Source organism: Drosophila nasuta, chromosome X, assembly GCF_023558535.2.
Source record: "Drosophila nasuta strain 15112-1781.00 chromosome X, ASM2355853v1, whole genome shotgun sequence".
Taxonomy (NCBI): Eukaryota; Metazoa; Arthropoda; class Insecta; order Diptera; family Drosophilidae; genus Drosophila; species Drosophila nasuta.
The window spans coordinates 10,266,834-10,287,635 of NC_083459.1; the positions used below are offsets into that span (position 1 = coordinate 10,266,834).

Below are 20,802 nucleotides of genomic sequence, written 5' to 3' on the forward strand. Positions count from 1 at the left end.
ATTATTAATAAGAACTTATATCAAATGTTCATGAAATCAAGATGAAATTCTTAGTATTTTGATTTTAGATGTTATTTTTAGTGTAGCCAAAAACTACACCTACATTAGCTCAAAGATTCAAAATATATTTGCTAGGTATAAAAAAAGTAATTCTAGATATATTTGTAGTTGTATGTAGTACTATGTCAATATACCAAATATAGCCGTTGGTATATTTTTGTATTTTTCTTATATGTAGTTGTACTCTTTTTGTATATTTTATATATTTGTTAATATACAAATAATAGTCTTATATGTATTTATATTTTAGCATTTTTTCGTATATTAATTATATTATATAAGAAGATTAATTTGGTATATTTTAAGTATAATACCGCATCCACAGTCGAATGGAACTTTCCAACTTGTTTAATTACATAATTGACCACAATTTGAATAGACATCGCGACACTGTGGCAGGATTCTATTCGCTGGGCACACACCAACAAAAGCTTGTCAAAGTCCTCCACACACACACACACACACACAGACACACACCAATACATTCTCAGCCCTACAGTGAAAGTTATGCATAGTGAAGCAGTGGCTCAACGGCTGCCATTTGTTTGGCAGTCGTGTCTTGGAAATTATAATTTATAGCTTGTCGCCGCTGTCGTTGCCTTTCCATTCAAGGCTTTTGCAGTCTTTAACTTGGCTTTAAAACGCGCCTGTCCAAACAGGTGAACTGAGTGTGTGTGTTTCATAATCGATTCATTACAATTTATAATTAATATTTGCAAGTTGCCGCAATTAAGTTTAAAGTAAGCGAAGGTAAATTAAAATTATTTGTGATTATTTCCAAGTTAAAAATTATCGAACGTAAATAATAATAAATTTGAATTATTTTTAAGTCGCAAATCAGCGACAATCATTATTTAAAATTGAAATCTGATTACTCAATTTATTTCGTTCTTTATTTATTTTTCATGTTTAGTTTACTGAAAATCTATTTTGCGATAATAATTAAATTTTTCGTATATTTATTTATGTAAAAATCGAAATAGAAAGGTTTAGTCGGCCTGTAATGTTTTTTTTCTTCATTTGAAACACATTTGTAAATAAAACTTTACAATTTCTAATAAAATGTTTAACCAATGAACATAATGAAAACATTCCATAGGAAAAGATAAGTTGTTTTCAGTAAATATAGATTTTTACTGTGTCTGTAAAAATAAATCTTGAATATACCAACTGTGATTGGCATAATTCAATGTTGTGTGATCTATTGAAATATTAACTGAATCCATATAAAAATTAAAGCCTACATGCATTTACTTTGAATACTTTGTTATAAGGTATCCTTTATGAAGTAAACAAAAGAGTTAATATACAACTGAATCAATAAAGAAATAATAAATAATCAAATAAATATAATTAAATTCCTAATTATCAAAATATTTGTCAAATATACTGAGGCAAAAACAAAAACGAAGAAGTTTCCTTTAATAAATGAAATAATTGAAATTAAAGAGAAACAAGAAAAAGGTGTTAAAAATAAAATAAGTAATTTTCGAATTAAAATAAAAAAAGAAAACAAAAAAAGAAGCAATCAGGAAACTGGCAATAAAATGTAAATATATTCCTAATTAATAAAATATTTGCAGGCATAAATAAAAACAAAGAATTAAAAACAAAATAAGAAACAATCCGGAAACCGGGAAGAAGATTAAGTAAATTCCTTAATTACAAAACATTTGCAGGCATAAATAAAAACAAAAAAAAGTTAGAATTAAGAAACAATCAGGAAAGTGATAATAAAATCCAGGGGAATTCCTAATTACTTAAAATATTTGCGAAATACAATAACGTAAAAATGAAATCAATAAAGTAACTTTACTTAGCTTAAACTTTTCGAAATTGAAATAATTTGCTTTCTAGCATAACAGTTTAGTATGAAAAGCTTTTAAAGAGTTCCCAAGAACTTAACACTGTCGAATTTAAAATTTCATAATTATTGATATCATACACTTGTGTGTTTGTGTGTGTGTTTGTGTGTGCATATAAGCATGTGTGTGTAGAGCAGAAAATGCTGATAATTAGCAGAGCACGAGCATGAAAACTTCGGGGTATAGTATATTAATCTTTTGCATTTCTTTCATCTTCCTGATGATTTTTCTTTTGTGAGCCGGAAATTGAAAGTGTATATACAAAAAGCAGACACAGGAAGTGATGCGAAAGAGAGAGAGAGAGATACAGAGAGAGAGGTAGAGAGAGTGAAAGTATTTATAAGACATGCATTGCAGGAGGCAGCTTAATTAATTAGAAATATGCAAGAGAGCAAATTGACTTGGATTATGTGAAGCCAAAGCGAAGCTGAGTGGCAGCTGAGGCCAAGCGAAGAGACCAGCATAAAAAAAGCATGACAACACGACAGCGACAACGACAGCAGCAACGACAACGAGGAGCCACAACTATATATCCGGCATTTTAAAAACTGCAGCTACATGTCACTAATATCTCACAGCGAGCGAAGAGCGAAGAGCTGCAAAGGCGGAGCAGTAGCTAAATCGCGTATACGCTCCGTGTGTCTCTCTCTCTCTCTGTGTGTGTGTGTGTGTGGCCTAGCAATTAATTAGCAACGGAAATTGCGCTAATAAACTAACAAATTTACGAGCTACATTCACGCCAGCCAAACCCGTCGCGGGCAACGCCCACTGAGCGGTCGCCTCGTGAACCGGAAACACTGAAGTGGCCATCATTAAAAGGCACAGCAAATGGATGCAACACAGAAGAGCAGCAGCAGCAGCAGCAGCAGAAGCAGAAGATGACTACAAAAAAAAAAGGAAAAGAAATGGAAGAGAGCGAAGCAGCAAGCAACAAAACAAAATGTCCACAGTGCACAAGAGACAATGTGAAACAGAGATAGAGAGAGAGATAGAAAGAGAGAGCGGAGGAAACAGCGCATCGTTGGCTGCGGCTGCGGCTGCTTGGCAAAAGCGGAAATCAAATAATTTAAATCGCATTTCCGTTTTGCGGCAAACAAACGCCAAAGCTGATAAAAATAGAATGAAAACATGTGCACAGCATGCGAGGGTAAGCAACTGAGAATTTGAGTGTGTGTCAGTGTGTGTGTGTGTGTGTGTGTGTCAGTTAACAAAACAAGCTAAAAAGCGAAACGAGTGCACATTTCCTTTGAACTAAACTCGCTGAAAGTCAGCAAAGCCTTCGTTAGCCATAAAGGTGCAACACACACACATAGCAATATGTGTGTCTGTGTGTGCGTGCGTGTGTGTGTGTGCGTAGCTAGACTTTCGTGAACTGTCACTCAATTTATGGTCGTATGCAGCTACCGCCCCAAGCAAGTACTTTTTGGTAGTAACAACCTCACACGACAAACGCATCTTCGTTGCATCGGACAGTAGCTAACACACAAGCGGAGAGCCAAAAGAATGTGATGCAGCTAACCCAGATGTTAGATGTGACGGGGAGAGGGGCGAGAAGCGTTCTTGAAGCGTATCGCATTTCTTAATGCAATAGATATTCAACAGTGAGAGCGACCAGCGAATGCGAAGTGCACACATATTGCGATAGTTTTGTTAGCCACAGCTTCAACTTTAGACACGACATGTTCCCATTTGATCTAAGTGCAAGTGATCGACTACAGCATACCCTACACAGAAAATAGAAATACAGAATAACTAACTATCAAAGTGATATAACCCAACCACAAAAAAAACTGATTTTCTTAAGCTTTAAATGCTTAAATTTGAAATTCAAATTTAATGCCATACCATATCGTTTTAAATCATGTTAAATTGAACTTATATTTTTAATATCATTTACGAAATACTAATTTGAAACGTTACCGAATCGCCGAAGAATAATTTGCGTCTGTTCTATTAACTGAGCTTTGAGCGTAAACACTGACGAGCAGTTAAAAATTAAGACTGAATTTGTATTCCAAATCTTGTATTTTTGGTATATTTTGTCTTTTTAATTTTCAATTTAACAATTTAGTGCTAAATGTAAATACTTGTTTGATTTTTTGTGAAGTACTTTTTGCTGCGTATTTGCAGTTTGCTTTTTAAATAATGCTAAGCGTTTATTGCTTTGATTCTTTTTAAAACACTTCTGTATTTTTAGCAATTTTATTTTCAATACTTTTTAGCCTCTTTACTTAGGTAAATTTGATTCAATTATTTAAATTCGATATTCTTATGTATATTCTGATTCATAATAGTATTATTTTGATTCTAATATGTTCTACTCTATTAATTTATGGCAATACCTTTCATATACAAAAATATGTAAGCTTAAAGCAAAAGACAATTTGTAGTCATTAAATTTTGACATGATTTTTCGTTGTTCCTTGATTTCGATATTTTAATTTATATTCTGTATTCTATAGTGTTTTATTGATTGATGCTACTCTATTATTTGATTTCAATATCTTAATTTATATACTATACATTATAGTCATTTACTTTGAATACAAATGTACAAAAATTGAACTTTCAAACATAAGACAATTTGTAATTATTTAATTTGACTTAATTTTTTGCTCTTTCAATATATTAACTTACATTCTGTATTTAAAAATATTTTGCATTTCAATATCCTAATTTATATTCAGTATTTTACAGTCTTCGCTTTGAATTCGTTGTACTTTTTTTAAAAGTTGTATTTAAATTAAACACAAATAGTAATTAAAGCGCTACTTCTTTTCTTAAGAAGTGCATATCATAAATCACATGTAGATACATCAATTTTTATTGTTTCACCTGTAGTCGTGCATACCCGATCGAAGCCTTGCTTGTTTAGCGGCTGGGATAACTGACTGGCCTCGTCAGACCTGTTGACAGTCCGCTGAAAAAGTCACAGATACGCCAGCTCAGCACAGAGCGACAGCTGCAACAAAACAAAAAAACCATAGAGGGAAAAAAAGGGAAAAGTTAGCGTTAGGTAGATGTTTGGGATAGCAAGAGAAATGAAAACCGGGACATGACTACATATGTATGTATGTATGTATGTATGTAGATAACACACACTCACAAGCGCCAAAAAAATAAAAACCAAGAAAATAAAATGAAACGAAATTTTTCGATTGCAATAAGCTGCACAGTGGAAAGGCTGATATGTTTTGAGTAATGTATTAAATGTTACTAAAATGAATATTAATAAGTAAAAAATAGTATATAACGAATTTGATTATTCAATACATTTCTCCTTTTCCCGATTGATGATTTTCGGGTAGTCAAGGATTGCATTTTGGTGGCGATTAAATTTAGCTTAATCAAATATAATAATTAACAAATAAATCATGTAATAAAGTGGAACATTAAAAAAGTAGAATATAAAATTGTTTTCTTTTTATCTGTGGATCGATCTCAATAAAATAAGAATTAATAAAAAAATTTAAAAAATATTGCATCGTTTGTTTTCACGATTTATGAATTTTAAAATGATATTACTGATAATTTGGGAATCTATTAAATTCAACAAAGAAATAAAACTAATTAATAAAAATTCTCGATTTATGATTTTGAAAAGTTAAGCGATATATTCATATTTATATGTATACATACATCCATATATGTATATGTATAAATAGAAGTTAATATATATACTGATGGATCATTTATATTAAGAAATGATGAATTTAAAATTAAATGGAATATTAAAAAATTTCATTGTCTTGGCTAGAGAAACATTTTTGGAATTATTATTTTAGAAATAGGTGCAACTAAGCGATATATCCACATAAATCTCTTATATTTTCAATATCTATTAAATTTAGCCACCTTTAATAAGAATTACAAAATTTTAAAAAATAAGTAATAAAGTATAATATGAAAAAAATTACATCGCTTTTGCTTGGAAAACATTTCTCGATTTAAGATTTTTACAATTTTTTGAGATAAGCGATATATTTATATATATTGTTTATATGATGTAGATGTATTAGATTTAAGTAAATAAAATAAATAAAATGAAGCATTGTTTATGATGAAGTGGAAAATGATACCATATTTAACTAAATAAAATAGGAACTAATAAATAAATTTTAAATTAAAAATAAGTAATAATTTGGAGTATTCAATAACTGCATCGCTTTTTCTAGGGAAACATTTCTTGATTTATGATTCATTAAATGGTTTGGGATAAGCGATATAATCAAATATATATTTTGATATGTTCAGTTAATAAAATAGAAATTAATAATTGAAGCATGGTTTATGAGGAAGTAGAAAATTGTTTTTAAAAAAGAATAATTAAATACATTTTAACAAATAAGTAATAAAGTGAAAAATCGAAAAATTGCATCGCTTTGGCTGAGAAAACATTTCTCGATTTATGATATTTGAAGTGGCTAAACTCAGCTAAGCGATACATCCATATATAACATAGTATAGTAAAGTATCGTCGATTGCTAGCTCTCTAGCTGACAGGCTGCGTCGCTTGTTGCCTTATGTGGCCTGCCATGAAATGCATCTACATTTTTCATGCAATCATTGAGCGAATTCTCAAGAGCGGCAGCAAAGGAATGGAATGGGGGAGGGTGGAGGGGGAAACGGGAAGGAATGGAGTTTCCAGAGTTTGCTGCTCATCTGCATGCACAAATGCAATTTCACATGTATACATAGTTACATAGTTGCACATTTCCCTCGCTCTCTCTCTCTCTCTGTATGTGTGTGCATAGTATATGTGTATGTGTGTGTGTGTGTGTGAATTGTTGTTGTGCTATTTCACAGCGGAATTTCATTTATTCGTTTTCGGTTTTTCGTTGGCCCCTTTGGGCTGTGTTTTCGTTTCGTTTGATTTTCGCTGTCGCTGCCTCAGTTTACCTGCTCTCCCTTCCCTCTCTCTCTCTCCCCGTCTACCTCCCCCCCTGCCGTTGGCACAAACAGCAACAGTAACAGAGCTTGGCCCCACATGCTTCGCGTATTATCAAGTAAACATCCGAATCGTTTATACAACTGTTGCCAATCTGTCGACGTCGCTGCCAGCGTCGACGGCGACGGCGACGTCAGCGTCAACGTCTCTGTTTTGCCGGTGTGTTGCCAATGACATTTCCGCCCAGAGCTGAGAGAAACATAGCACAATATTCTCGACCATGCCCCAACCAACCATCGCTCCATCCATCGCTCCAACCATCCAACCATCCATCCATCCATCCATCCATATTTCGTTTTCGTATTCGCGCTGCCAACAAAATTTGCCGGCGGCCGCTTCAATCACAGTGGCAAAGCAATTTTTTATGCTTCGTCGCCGTGCATTTGATTTGTTTTCATTTTCATTTTCATTTTCGTTTTCGTTTTCATTTTCGTTTTGATTTTCATTTTTATTTTCGTTGATGTTACTCGTGTTGTTTTGGCTCGAAGCGGCGCCAAGTGGCAGCAGCAATCCAACACAACAACAACAGCTCAGCGCAAATAACGTAACATTAATTTTCGTTATACCTTTCCAATTTCAAACCATAAAGGAAATGTTTAAAATCGTACCCCACTCTCCTTCCCTTCCCTTCCATTCTCTTCCTCAACTATTGTTTACTTGCTCACTTTGCTGTTCGCTTCAGCTGCAGGCTTTCAGCTCGCCAATAAGTATGCTACACTTTTTTCTTAACTTGATCAGAGACTGTGAAAAATCTATTAAATGTTTGTGTGTGCAGATCACAATATTGAAAAGTCATGTTTACATTTAGATTTAAAGATTTTGTAATACATAATATATATATATATATCAAGCTGATAATGTGAGGACGTAAATCATGTTTATATATAGTATAGTACAGATAGACATTAACATAAAGTTGCGAAATTTAAAATACCATCAATTTTTATTATTACTTTTTTTTAATCATTAATATTTTGACTTTTTTTTGTTGATCATTAACAAATGAATTCATGAGCTTAACATTTTAAGCTTTATATTTTCTTTGCCTTTACGGATTATCCACTTTATAAAAGCGCTAAAAATATAACTTTTATTAAATATTCCGAAATCTAATCTTCTCATACTTAATTTAATTATTATACCCGCTACCCATAGGGTAGAAGGGTATTATAACTTTGTGCCGGCAGGAAATGTATGTAACAGGTAGAAGGAGGCATCTCCGACCCCATAAAGTATATATATTCTTGATCAGCGTCAACAGCCGAGACGATCTACGTACGTTCGCGACCCGGAGAAATGCCCATATACTACAATTTCTACGTTACAGCTTTTATTTTGTTATCTTAAAGTTTTTCCGGCAGTTAGATATGAAAGCAATGAGGAAAGTTCCGTGATCGTTGGTCGATTTTCTGCATTTTGATCCCAGCACTTTTCAATTATTGGTTTGATAAGATAAGCATCGTTGCATGATTTTATATCATCTATATTCGGACGAGATCCTATAAGAGAATTAATATAAATGGGAAAAAATATAAAATCTTTCTAAAAAGGTTACGAACATGTTTTTTTATGGACTTTTGAGATTGGTCTTACCAGAAATAATAATTTTAGGCACGTCCGCTATTTCATAATCGTGAAATGGTTCTTTCCCAGACATTACTTCCCAAAAAATAATGCCAAAGCTAAATACTAAACTTTTCTTAAAGTCGGAATTCTTACGTGCAGCCTGAGATGACCAAATAATCGTTATTTTGTGAAATAATTAAATATTTTTTTTGAACTTACATGAATTTCTGGTGCTATATAAGCAAACTGTACCATTTCTTGTTTATTAAACTTTGATAATTCTTTCGATGAGTCATACTCGAATACTTTTAAAGTACGAAAAACATCGAAAAGCATTAAGGTCTGTGGTTTAATAAACCGAAGAGTAATTCCTTGGCTCCACAAATATTCCACACCCTAAAGGAAATCACAGAATTGTAGCTAAAACATTTCAAAAATAATAAATGTATTAATGATACCTTAGCACATTGCAACATCCAATTGATCTTTTCGACATAGGCTAGTTCGTTTTTCGTGCGATGTAGGAAATTATAGACTGATCCACACTCGGAGTACTCATAAAGTAAAAAGTAAATGGTGTTTTTTGGATCTTTGGAGGCGCCGTAAAATGTGCCAACATTTTCGTGCTTCATTTGCTTTAAATTGTGAGCCTTCTTCAGAAATAGCATTTCTGTTCTTCTTGAAATTTTCTCAGAGTTTGAAGTTTTATCTGAATGTATTTTCGCATTAACATCTTTCTCTTGACCTTCGGTTTTCCATATTGCCTTGTAGCTTACACCAAAGCCACCCCTCTCAAACTATAAATAAGAAAAATTAAGTAAATCGTTTGATGGAAATTTTCATCGATCTCTCTTTACCCTTTTTCCAAATTGTATGTCGTCAAAATTAATAAACGGATAAATTTTAAGGAGTACACATAGTTCTTTCATCGAAGGTCGTTTATCTGGATCTTGATCCCAGCATTTCTTTATTATTGATTTTACGATATCAATATCCTCATGTTTCATCATTTCAATTAGATTTGGACGATCACCTGGAGCATAAGAAAATAAGGAGAAATCCCGAATATTTATTATTTTTTTATTTTACCATTCATTATGGTCGCCGAAGATTTTTTCCTAGACATTACTTCCCATGAAAGAAGGGCAAAGCTAAACACATCGCTTTTTGCTGTATATTTTCCATTGGTCTTTCATGTAAATAAATAACTCAATTGTATTAAATACTTACTTCCTTTCACATATTTACTTATACTTACGCGAACCTCTGGAGCCCTATTATCTATCCCACTGAACTCCTTATTCATGGTAGCGAATTCCTTTACTCTACCATAGTCGCATATTTTCAATATCCGAAAATTATCAAACAGTAGCAAGTTTTCTGTCTTAAGATCCTGATGAAGGATGTTTTTGCCATGCAAATATTCCATACCCTACAACAATCATTAGATAAGGGGTATAAAAAAAGGGCATTTTACACACCTCGGCGCATTGCAATATCCAATCAAGGCCCGTATAGAATGTAACTTCGTTGTCTGAACGGTACAATAAATTGCAGAGCGATCCGCAGTCTGCATATTCAACGAGCATCAAAATTCTATCTTCGCGATCAATAGAAAAACCATAAAGTTTGGCAATATTCGCATGGTATAATGCTTTTAAATCGTGAATTTCTTTTTGGATGGCCTTTTGTTGTTGTGCATCTTGAATTATTTTTACAGCAATGTCTCGGGTTTCATATTCTGCTTGCCAAGTTGCTTTGAAGACAATGCCATAGCTGCCAGTTCCAATCTATAATAAACATATGAATTTAATTGGTAACTAATTTATTATAAAAGTCTGTTTTCTCACATATTTGCCTAGTTTTAAAGCATTGTAGTTTACTATAATGGAAGCACGAGGATATTTGGGAAGAAGATTACACAATTCATTCATCGGCGGCCGATTACTTGGATCTTGGTCCCAACATTTTTGAATTATTGGCAATAAACTATCTGCATCTTTATACTCCTTCAAATAATCTATATCCGGACGTTCCCCTGCAGTACAAAATAATTGAAAATACAATAGCATTTAAATATTATTAACAATACATACCATTCATAATTTTATTTTGCAGAACTAATTTCTCCATGTCTTTAAATTCTTCAAATGGCTTCTTCCTGGACATTACTTCCCAGCAAATAATACCAAAAGAAAACACGTCACTCTTTTGTGTAAATTCGCCACTAGCATTCTATGTAAGTAAATATAATATACAACTTCTTCTTAATCTCGTATAAAAAAGCGCTTACACAAATTTCCGGAGCCATATAGCGAGCAATATTTTCCTGTGTCGTATTCATATCTGCAAACTCTCCTACTGCAGCATCATCACATATTTTTAATGTACGATATTCATCGAACAGATATAATTTCTGTGTTTTCAAATCTTTATGAATTCTATTTATGCTATGCAAGTACTCAATACCCTAGAATAAAGTTACAATATCATTTATACTATATGTAATAAAAAAAGAGCATTTTAAATACCTTCGCGCACTGGACTAACCAATCAATCCTCTCATTGTGTGTAATTTTAAAATTCTTGTTATGCAAATATTTGTAGAGTGATCCACAATCCGCATACTCAAACAGTAACCAGATGATACTAGCATTGACGTCATAATTAGAGACACCATATAATCTAACAATATTTTCATGATTCAGCTTTTTAACATTACGCATTTCTCTTAAGAAAGATATTGCGTTTTCCTCACGGTTGTTTTGTAATATTTTCACAGCCATTTCTTTGATTTGGCCCTTTATTAGGCAAAATGCATTGTGGACAAAACCATAGCGTCCACTTCCAATCTATAAATATCAGCATTATTACAAATTGACCTCTTTGGATTGCTTATTGTTTCTTACAAATTTGCCAAGTTCAATCTCCTCAACGTTTACGTAACTGTAAGCTAAAGGATACATAGGGAGAAGTTCGCAAATCTCTTGCATAGTCGGCCGATTTTCTGGAACACGATCCCAACACTTTTCGATTATTGGCCTAACGCAATCAGAATCCTCAAAAATCATCGCATCCTCTATATTCGGACGACTTCCTAGAGTGGTGAAAACCTTAATTTTCAGATCATTTTAGGATTAATTATCCTTACCATCAATAATTTTATTTTGAATAGCCAATACATGTATATCTTCTGAGAGCATTTCGTAAAATGGCTTCTTCCTTGACATAACTTCCCAAAATATGATTCCAAAACTAAACACATCACACTTTTCCGTGTATTTTCCATTTTCCTTTTTAAGAAAAATAAAAAAGAATAAATTATTAAAAAAAAAAAGAAATGCGTGGCACTTACGCAAACTTCTGGTGCCATGTAACAAATAGTCCCAACTAATTCTGTATTCATTGTTACAAGTTCTTTGACTGTACCAAAATCGCATATTTTCAATGTGCGATACCCATTGAAAAGTAAGAGGTTGTCTGTTTTAAGATCCCGATGAACTATGTTTTTGTTATGCAAGTAGTCTATTCCCTAAAAAGACAATGAATTAAGGAAAATAAAAGAACATTTAACACAATACCTTGGCACATTGTAGCATCCAATCAAGATTCCCGTTGAATGAAACTTCTTTTTTTCTTTCCCTCTTCCGTGCGATGTAAGAAATCGTAGAGTGATCCGCAATCCGCATATTCAAACAGTAAGCAAATGTTATTCTTGGTGTTTTTAGAGACTCCATACAACGTTATGACATTGGGATGAATACATTTTTGTAGATTCTGGATTTCTCGGTGAATATCCTTTTCGAAATTAATATGCTCGGTTCGTTTATCTTCAATTATTTTCACAGCAATTTGTCTCACTTCTAATTCAGTTTTCCACAATGCTTTGTGGACAACACCATAGCTACCTCTTCCAAGCTATAAAGAATTGAAGCTGAAGTAATTATTTCAGAATAACAATATTCTCTTACCTCTTCATCCGATTGTATTTCATTGAAATTTACAGTAACTAAATCGTCCATAATTTGATGTATGACTTTGTGTTGATATATTGAAAATATATCAAAAAAAGATGTTATTATTGGTGTTGATAACTGGAATTTTACCTAAGTTGATAAGAAATTTCTGTGGATACTCAGCAATGCTGTGAATCTTGATCAATCATAAAATATTTCGTTTTTATTGCGGTTTCAACACAGATTTTTGACCCCTATAATAAATATCTGCAAGATTTAGTATAATATAATTATAATTAAATACATTTAATACAATCGTTGTCTTATCACTTACATATATTGACACGATAATCCGCAATATTTTTACTTTGTAAAGGTGCAAAAATACACTCATCGGACACTTAGCAAGTTTAGCAAAGCGTTATCGTATATACTATATATATATTTGCAGAAACATATACCTAGTATTATTCGTATAAAAAGTCTTATATACATATATGTATGTTATCACAAAATTACGAAATTAAAACTCGTACCACAAAAAACAAAATTGTCGTTTAAATCGAAATCACAATTTTTAAGAAGTAGTGAAAAAAAAGTTAATACATATGTAAATGCCCCCGATAAGAATAATCGCGGAACAAATTTAGTATGATACGATCCAGAAAGGGGCAACCGACAGACTGATTGGGTTTGTGAAAACATTCCAACTCACGCACTCAACAAAGAGTTCGATCGAGTGGAGTGATATGAAACCTTAACGTGAGTGTAAGAAGATCGTAGCTATTTATTTAAAAAAGCAAAAGCAATAATAAGTGTGTTTATACATATCTACAATAATAAGTGTGTTTATACATACCTATGCAGGGTAGTGTCAATGACAAATGCAGCAGCGCTTGGAGTGCTCGAGAGGAAAATTCTTCGCAAGATCTTCGGACCCGTTCGGATTGGGGATGACTTTCGCATTCGGATGAACCACGAGCTGTACGAGTTGTACGACGACGTGGACGTGGTCCGGCGCATCACGATACAACGTTGTGCGTATGGATGAATAATCTCCAGCTCAGAAGGTATTCGAAGCGAGAGTCGACTACGGGCGACGACGAAGGGGACGACCAAATCTTCGATGGAAGGACCAAGTAGAGCAGGACCTCAATCTTCTGGGTATTTCTAATTGGAGGAGGCGCGCGAAGAGCAGAGGCGCCTGGAGGGAGACGCTGAGGTCGGCCAAAACCCGAAATGGGTTGCCACCTAATAATAATACATATCTATATTAAACATGTTATGAAACATATCGATCATATATGTATGTTCATATGTGTGAAAGTTTATTTACGTTCCCTCACGTTTCCAAGCTAATCTACCACTTATATTAAGTGTCTTATAATAATTGCTTGGCTTAACTAGGGTTGCTAAGCATACATTAAAAATTGTTTTATTTTAATCCAAAAAGAAAAATATTACTTTCAGCTTTCATACAAATTAATCTAATAAAACATAAGTTTCTTATTCATATTCATAAAAAAATATACAAATTTAGGCCTATGAAAATATAAAACAAAAATTTAGTTAAGTAACTTGTGTGAGAAATTAAAAAAAAAATAATTAATAACAAACAATAAACAAATAATACATACATATATGGAAACGTTGGCAGCCCTTGTTGACTCAACATCGAGTGTGAGCGAATCTCTTAATATTCTCTCATGCTTATGCATGCCATGCATATATAATATAATTTTTATAAGATAAGATTTGCTCGAAGCATATACAATTAACACCCCAATAAATAAAACGTTCAGAGCAACCAATCAAACTTTCATACACTCATAAATACATACAGTATGTCAAGAAACTCTTTACACACTGAAAAATACACATATTTTTTGACTTTGCATGCAAAAATAACGCCTTTAGTTAATATTTTTCAATATTTTTTTAATGCAGATCTATTATTTAGCAAATTTCAAATTAGTATGTACAAAAATAAAAACAATACAACGAAAGGGAAAATTTTACATCAATAAAATATGAGTTTACACATTTTTGACACTGTCAAGAAAGTGTTTACACACTTTAGTTTTCGATTCTGTTTTGTTCTATTTTTCGAAAAAACTGTACTTTATTGTTAACTATACTTCTGCACTATTCGCTATTTTTGCATTCCTTTTCATTCAATTGCGAAATCTTGCTACGCACTTATCTGATTTCTGATTTCTAAATTATTTAACATGCTTGGAGCTAGATTGACTTATGAAGTTGACTTATTGTAGTCACCAAATTGGAAAATCTGTAGCTGAGCTAGTGGAGCTGATTAGGGTATCGCGAAAAATAATTGATAATGCTCCAAATCAAGCCGAAAATGAGCACAAACTGCAAGCAGAGTGTGGAAATGGTCGAAAAATGGATATTGAAGAGCGGGCAGACCGCCTTAAAATGGGCAAGGTCCGTCAAAACCCCCAAATTTTGATCAGAACCCTTGCCAAGGAGTTGGAAGAAGAGTGTGACACGGTCAATTCATATGAAACCGTCCGGCAACTAATTCTGCGGACACCATTTGGTGTTAAGTATTTCGTGATCAATAGTTAACAAGTACACCTGAATAAAATAAATTGTAATTAAGTAATTACATTGTAATTGAATAAAATAAATTGTAATTAAGTAATTACATTGTAATTGAATAAAATAAATTGTAATTAAGTAATTACATTGTAATTAAGTAAATAAAATAAATTGTAATTAAGTAATTACATTGTAATTAAGTAATTACAATTTATTTTATTCAGGTGTACTTGTTAACTATTGATCACGAAATACTTAACACCAATGCACGCTAGAAATTTTTGAGGTTTTATAGAGAAATTACTTAATTACACTTTATTTTATTCAGGTGTACTTGTTAACTATTAAATGAGAAAAAGACAAATTTTACATGAAAAAAAAAATAAAATAAAAAAAATGTAGCTTTTTCAATGATGAGACGTTAAGATTTATCATATTATGTTTTATTTTTAGTTATTGAGAATAATTTTTTGGCTTTTTAATTCTGAATAGAATAGTTTTTTTCCAACACTTCTGCTCGAACTAAATCACAGACATCATCTTGCATGCGACTGAATATAACAGCCTGATATATCGATTTACCCACATATTTGTATTTCTCCTCATAATATAAGCGTTCATTGAAACCAACCTCAGGATAAACAGCCCTAGTTGCAAATTGATATTTCAAAATCGGGGCACACTCCATCGCGATGCGAAGTCGTATTTGGTTGGCAGCCATGCGACGCAAGTCACTCTTCTCCAATGATTCGTCGTGCAGAAAGGGTTCAATACGATCCGAAATAAAGGCGATTCTTGGCGTCACATACTTATAGAAGACACACTTGCCGAATTTGCTAATGCCGACAATGCAGCCATAAATTGTTGTTAACGACGACATCGGCTTCTCCAATCCATTCAAGTATATTCTGAAATTGAAATTGTTGTATATATATTTTGTCTTTGGTATTTTACTTATTATCATTAATTACTTGAGAACTTTCTTCTCAATAGACTGCTCATCGCTGTCAAAGTGGAGAATAAAGTTCATTGTGAGACTGGCGGCAAATTCCCTTGTAGCCCAATGATCCTCAACTGAGGGAAAAGCAGAAATCTGATTCGCCACAACACAAGACACCACTCCCGGCAAAATGAGATGCAACTGAACAAGACAGAGGGTATTAAACTTTCATTACTTTATATATAAATAACACTCACATAGGGCTTTAGGTTGATATAGCGATTGCGCATCAAACCGTCGACCAAGCGCAACAAATGCGTCAAGATGATAAAATTGTTTTCCTTGATATTAACCCGAATACCCTCGGAAATAAAGATGGCCAATTGGGACAGCACATGGTGTACCGCCGGATCGAGGCTCATAATCTTTAGAGCTGCGAGACGATCTTCTTCCGAGACACCCACCAGTTTCTCAGTGGTCTCTACATAGAACTTCTGTTGACCCCGCGATAGAGGATAACGACTGATGCTCTGCAGCATTACGATCTCCTCGCGGTTCAAACGCTTCCTGACCGACTTCAATAACATTGGCTTGGGCAATTTGATAATTGGCATTGAAAGACCAACTTGGTTTCCCATTGGCAGTAGACATTCTTCCATCCACATTTTGACTATATTCCGATCTTCGATCTCCTCGCAGTCGAAATCAATGTGTAGCATATAGAGGTTGCAGCCCATCTCGATTTGAGCCTGTTGCACGTGCTCTACGGTTAGTTGTGTGGCTCGAGTGTGCCTACAATATTTGACGGCTTCCACCATCAGCTTGTTCACATTCGATCGTAATATATCGCCAAGCATTTGCAATGCTCGCTTATTCAAAGTCGTACCCAGATAGGTCTCGGCAATGGCATTCATCGACTGATCCGACAGTGTGGCAGCGAAATCCTTTTTCGTCTCCTCTGCGGGTGGCAGTCCCTCGTAGCGTAAAATGTTGGCTAGGGTTTTTATGCATCGGTTGATTCGAAACTCACGGTCGTGTTTCTGGACGTTCGACGAATCATTCCACACCGTTGAGGCAAAAAAGTTTTTTAATTTTTCTTCCATGTTTTCTGCTTAATGTAAGATTAGAAACAGAATAACAATCGCGATTAATCCCTAAGAATTGACTCAAATTACCTTACAAGAAGTCAAAAGTTATATAGAAATTTATGAATTTCCAGTTCCTCATTTATTTATGACACCTCTTTGACAAATAAACGCGTCTTCGTTTTGCAACACTGCAATTAGAAATGTGTGTGACATCGCTCTGGAGATGGCATTTCTTAATATCTATCGACTGTTTTAGATACATAATATAGTGGTTGTAATAGTTGTAATATTACATAATCGTCTAAGGGGAAATGGGGTCGGTTTTAGATAATAATTACGTGATCGTTTTAGAAGAATTTTGTACATTGGCATTTCGCGCCATTATTTCGCAGAAAATTAAACTCTAAGTCCAAAGGAGAATGCCTAGTGGTGCATTAGGAAGTATGTGAGGACCTGGAAAGGCTTGATAAGAAGTACATATGGGATGTACTAGCTTGGAAAAAAGCCAAGTACAAATTATATCGAGTATTTAAGTTTGGATTTCAGCTACGTTCATAGAATGAAACAAAAAAAAATATTAAAAAAGGTAGCTAAAAAATACGGGTTTTATTAAAGTCGAAAGTGATAAACATGTATGCACATGTGCTTGCCACTGTAAGTGTTCATATGGACCGACAGACAGTCATGTCGGCCATATGTCATGTGCAATGCACATTGTGCATATAGATATGTACATATGTATGTATAACCAGCAACTTGCACTTTTTCAGATATCGATTAATATCCAAACTTTCACCCAGTTTTATGAACAGAATATGAAACCAAGTGTTCAACTATAGAGATATTTCTATAGCAATTAATAACAAATAAAAAAATTACACAAATTTTAACTTCACATATGTTCTATATCTGAGCGAAAAAATGTTCAATTAACTGTTCGTACGTTCGCGACCGAAAACATCATTTTATTGTAATTGCTTCGCATTAAATGCAAGCAGGTGGATGAAACTTCGCGTGTTAAGTTATTTTGGTATATATATTTTAAATATAAAAAATCGTTGGGGTTCGCGACCTTACCTATAAGCGTATGTTGATTTTTACTAGCGTCGCATGGATTTAAAAAAAAAAAATTTTTTTTTTTGTTTTTAAAAAACTATGTCGTTTGCAGTTACTTATTACTTGTCAGTTATTACTTATTACTTATTACATATTTTTCTTGCTATTAATAAATTTCAGTACATATTTCATATTTAATAAAAATTTATTTTATTGCTTTAAATCCGTTTTTATGAAATATGAAGTTATTAATCAAAAAAGTTGTGGTAATAATAAAAATTTAATAAATAAAACAACATGGAAAAATCGTACGTTCGCGACCGGAACTTAATTAAATTAAAAATAAATAAATGGAGATATTTTCTTGGGAGTAGACTTAGAAAGCTACATGATTCTATTTTAAAAGTAAAGTTATTTCTTTAAAATATTCCGTCTCAATTCGCAGAGTTTTGCATTTTACTGTATTAAGCCAAAGTCGACTTCCACTTTGCGTACGTTCGCGACAGCATGTTTTTTGACAATATTATAAAAATTAAAAATCGATAAGCCCCATAATTTACACTAACCAAAGAGCTAAACAAATGCTATCGAAGAGTAAAAAAAAAAGTTTCAGGAAACGTTTGTTTTCGATTTTATTTTTTAATTTATCTCGTACGAACGTACGTTCGCGACCCGGAGAAATGCCCATGTATTATTTATTAAACAAGTTGACTATTTATACAATTCCCATACGACATTATTTATACATCGCCAAGGCTCAGTTCAGTTATTCATGCATCTTATTGACATTTTGCGTTGTGTCTCTTGGCCCTGTTTTATTTGGCATATTGCGGGTTTGTGGGTTTTAAGTCTGAAGTCTGAAATCTTTGCGCATGCCGCAAAATCTCTTCAAAGCACTATTTGCAGTGCGGTCGAGGATTGTTTCAGCTTGAAATGATTTCAATTGTTTAATTACTTAAAATATTGAGACAAAGAAAAGAGAGAAAGAGAGTGAGTGAAAGTAGATTTTGTGGCAAGAAAAACAACAGCACAATGAATAATCGTAAAAGATTACAGCATCTATAATTGGCATATTGAAAGCTGTGTCATAACTGGCTGTGGATGAAACTTGGATCACATGATCTTGCGACCAGATAGAAATTGTAAAAGTTATTAAAGAAATACTTTTGTTTGGGTAAAAACGCCTAATTAGTTGCTATGGCTAATAATCTGGTATATTTTGCACTCTATGTCTATGGTATATTTTAGTATTTTGCAGTATAACAATTCGGTATATTTTAAAATTAATACCACACTGTTTTGCTTTTGTTTAAAATGGGCAACGAGCTTTCTCACTTGTTAATATTTAAATTTACCACTAAGCTGGCTAGCAATAAAAATCGTCATGAAAGCCAACTTCTAATGGAAGGTATACTGAATATATATATATCGTACATCATGTATTTTTGGGGTAAAGCCATAGAAATGCAAGTGCGCCTCAGGACAAAGCGACGTGACCCACAAAATAGACAAAAGCCAAGCAGCCAAAATTGTATTGTATAATATGCCTCGGACAGCATTCAACAACGGGTTTGTGTTCCTTGTAGACCGGATGCTACCACCAAGGGGCAAGGAAAGAGCTGACGTTGTTGTTGTTGTTGTTGCTGTTGCTGTGTTGCTGACTGCTGCACTTCCGCTCCACGCTTTACACTTCAATTATCTTCAATTTTCAGCAAATGTCTCAAGAACAATAGCTCTGCTGATTGGAATTCTTTAACTCGCTGCATGTGCTGGTTGTGCTGCCCCATGCCCCATGCACTGTGCCACAAAGTGTAACCTTACCCCACAGTATCCTGTGCTCTCTGCCTGCCACACTTGTGGCCTTTGTCTTACGCCTTGGCCTCGCCTCCCCCCTTCGCATTCGCCTGCGTCTTGTGTTGTTTTGCAGCTTTGTTTTTGGGAACCTGCTCGACTGCAAGACAGTTACAAATGCGACAACATTGTTGCTCTGCCAGCACCGTGGGGCGCCCCCAAAAAAGCTCAATTGCTGCAACAGCTGTGTCGAGTGCTGCGGTGCAGCAAGAGGCAAGATGTGGTGAGGTGTGGTAAGATGGTGTGGGGGGGAAGACGTAAATCGAACCAGCGCAATGCCGTTTGCTGATGGCATTCACTTTATTTGGTTTTTGCTCATTTTGTTGCAATTGTGTGCGAATTTGTTGCAATTTGATTTTCTATTACAAAATAATTTGCACAAATATTTAGTCTTCAGCAGAACTCAGAAATCTTAACTCTCCCTCTCTCTCTCTATACTCTTTTTTTGTTTCAAGAAATTCCCCTCAGAATAAATTACCCCAACTCCAACTCGCAAGCATTGAATATTGTCCGTTTGCCTGATTGATGGCCGAAAAACTAGGAAAAGCAATTTACTAGCTCAATAAATTATTTAAATATTCCATTTCACTTATTTAGCTCACCGATTTGCCATTTTGCATATCATATGAATAGCGTTCCCAACAACGAACATTTAATACTCTTTTTAAATAAAATGCTTTAAAGCATTCTATAAAAAGAGCATTTTAATTTACCATCGATTTTTTTTAGGCTAGTTAATTTGTTTATTATTTTTAGCATTGTTTTGCATTTCGTGTTTAATTTGAATGAGTGGCCAGCAAATTATTGTGAATATAAACATTTTCCATTATTATTTTAGACTTGTTATTTGCGGTTCATTGTTAAGGTTAAAACAACCTACAAAACTAAAATAACAACATCACTTGCATGT

General features: G+C 33.7%; 2 protein-coding genes across 4 annotated transcripts; both read right to left on the reverse strand.

Annotated features, from left to right (window-relative positions):
- Positions 1 to 7,784: 7,784 nt before the first annotated feature.
- On the reverse strand, positions 7,785 to 12,886 carry LOC132796730 (tyrosine-protein kinase JAK3-like). 3 transcript variants are annotated; one of them, XM_060807993.1, is made up of 18 exons: positions 12,730 to 12,883; positions 12,411 to 12,662; positions 12,021 to 12,357; positions 11,795 to 11,964; positions 11,591 to 11,732; positions 11,349 to 11,536; positions 10,971 to 11,291; positions 10,733 to 10,909; positions 10,536 to 10,674; positions 10,290 to 10,477; positions 9,921 to 10,229; positions 9,698 to 9,871; positions 9,529 to 9,628; positions 9,297 to 9,472; positions 8,898 to 9,236; positions 8,659 to 8,835; positions 8,467 to 8,599; positions 7,788 to 8,372 (listed from the first exon to the last, which is right to left on the reverse strand). In XM_060807993.1, exons 3-18 carry the CDS (start codon positions 12,028 to 12,030, stop codon positions 8,212 to 8,214), a joined length of 2,904 nt encoding a protein of 967 aa, XP_060663976.1. In that variant the 5' UTR covers positions 12,031 to 12,357; positions 12,411 to 12,662; positions 12,730 to 12,883; the 3' UTR covers positions 7,788 to 8,211. The 3 variants fall into 3 exon arrangements, with proteins under 3 accessions (XP_060663975.1, XP_060663976.1, XP_060663973.1); XM_060807990.1 differs by having other exon boundaries at positions 7,789 to 8,372; positions 11,795 to 11,971; XM_060807992.1 differs by lacking the exon at positions 9,529 to 9,628 and having other exon boundaries at positions 7,785 to 8,372; positions 9,670 to 9,871; positions 11,795 to 11,971; positions 12,730 to 12,886.
- Positions 12,887 to 15,403: 2,517 nt separating this feature from the next.
- Positions 15,404 to 17,164, reverse strand: LOC132795992 (transcription initiation factor TFIID subunit 6-like). Its single transcript, XM_060806984.1, has 4 exons — positions 17,073 to 17,164; positions 16,155 to 17,005; positions 15,929 to 16,098; positions 15,404 to 15,865 (listed from the first exon to the last, which is right to left on the reverse strand). The coding sequence occupies exons 2-4, from the start codon at positions 16,998 to 17,000 to the stop codon at positions 15,436 to 15,438; spliced, it is 1,446 nt and encodes a 481-aa protein (XP_060662967.1). The 5' UTR covers positions 17,001 to 17,005; positions 17,073 to 17,164; the 3' UTR covers positions 15,404 to 15,435.
- Between the last annotated feature and the right edge of the window lie 3,638 nt (positions 17,165 to 20,802).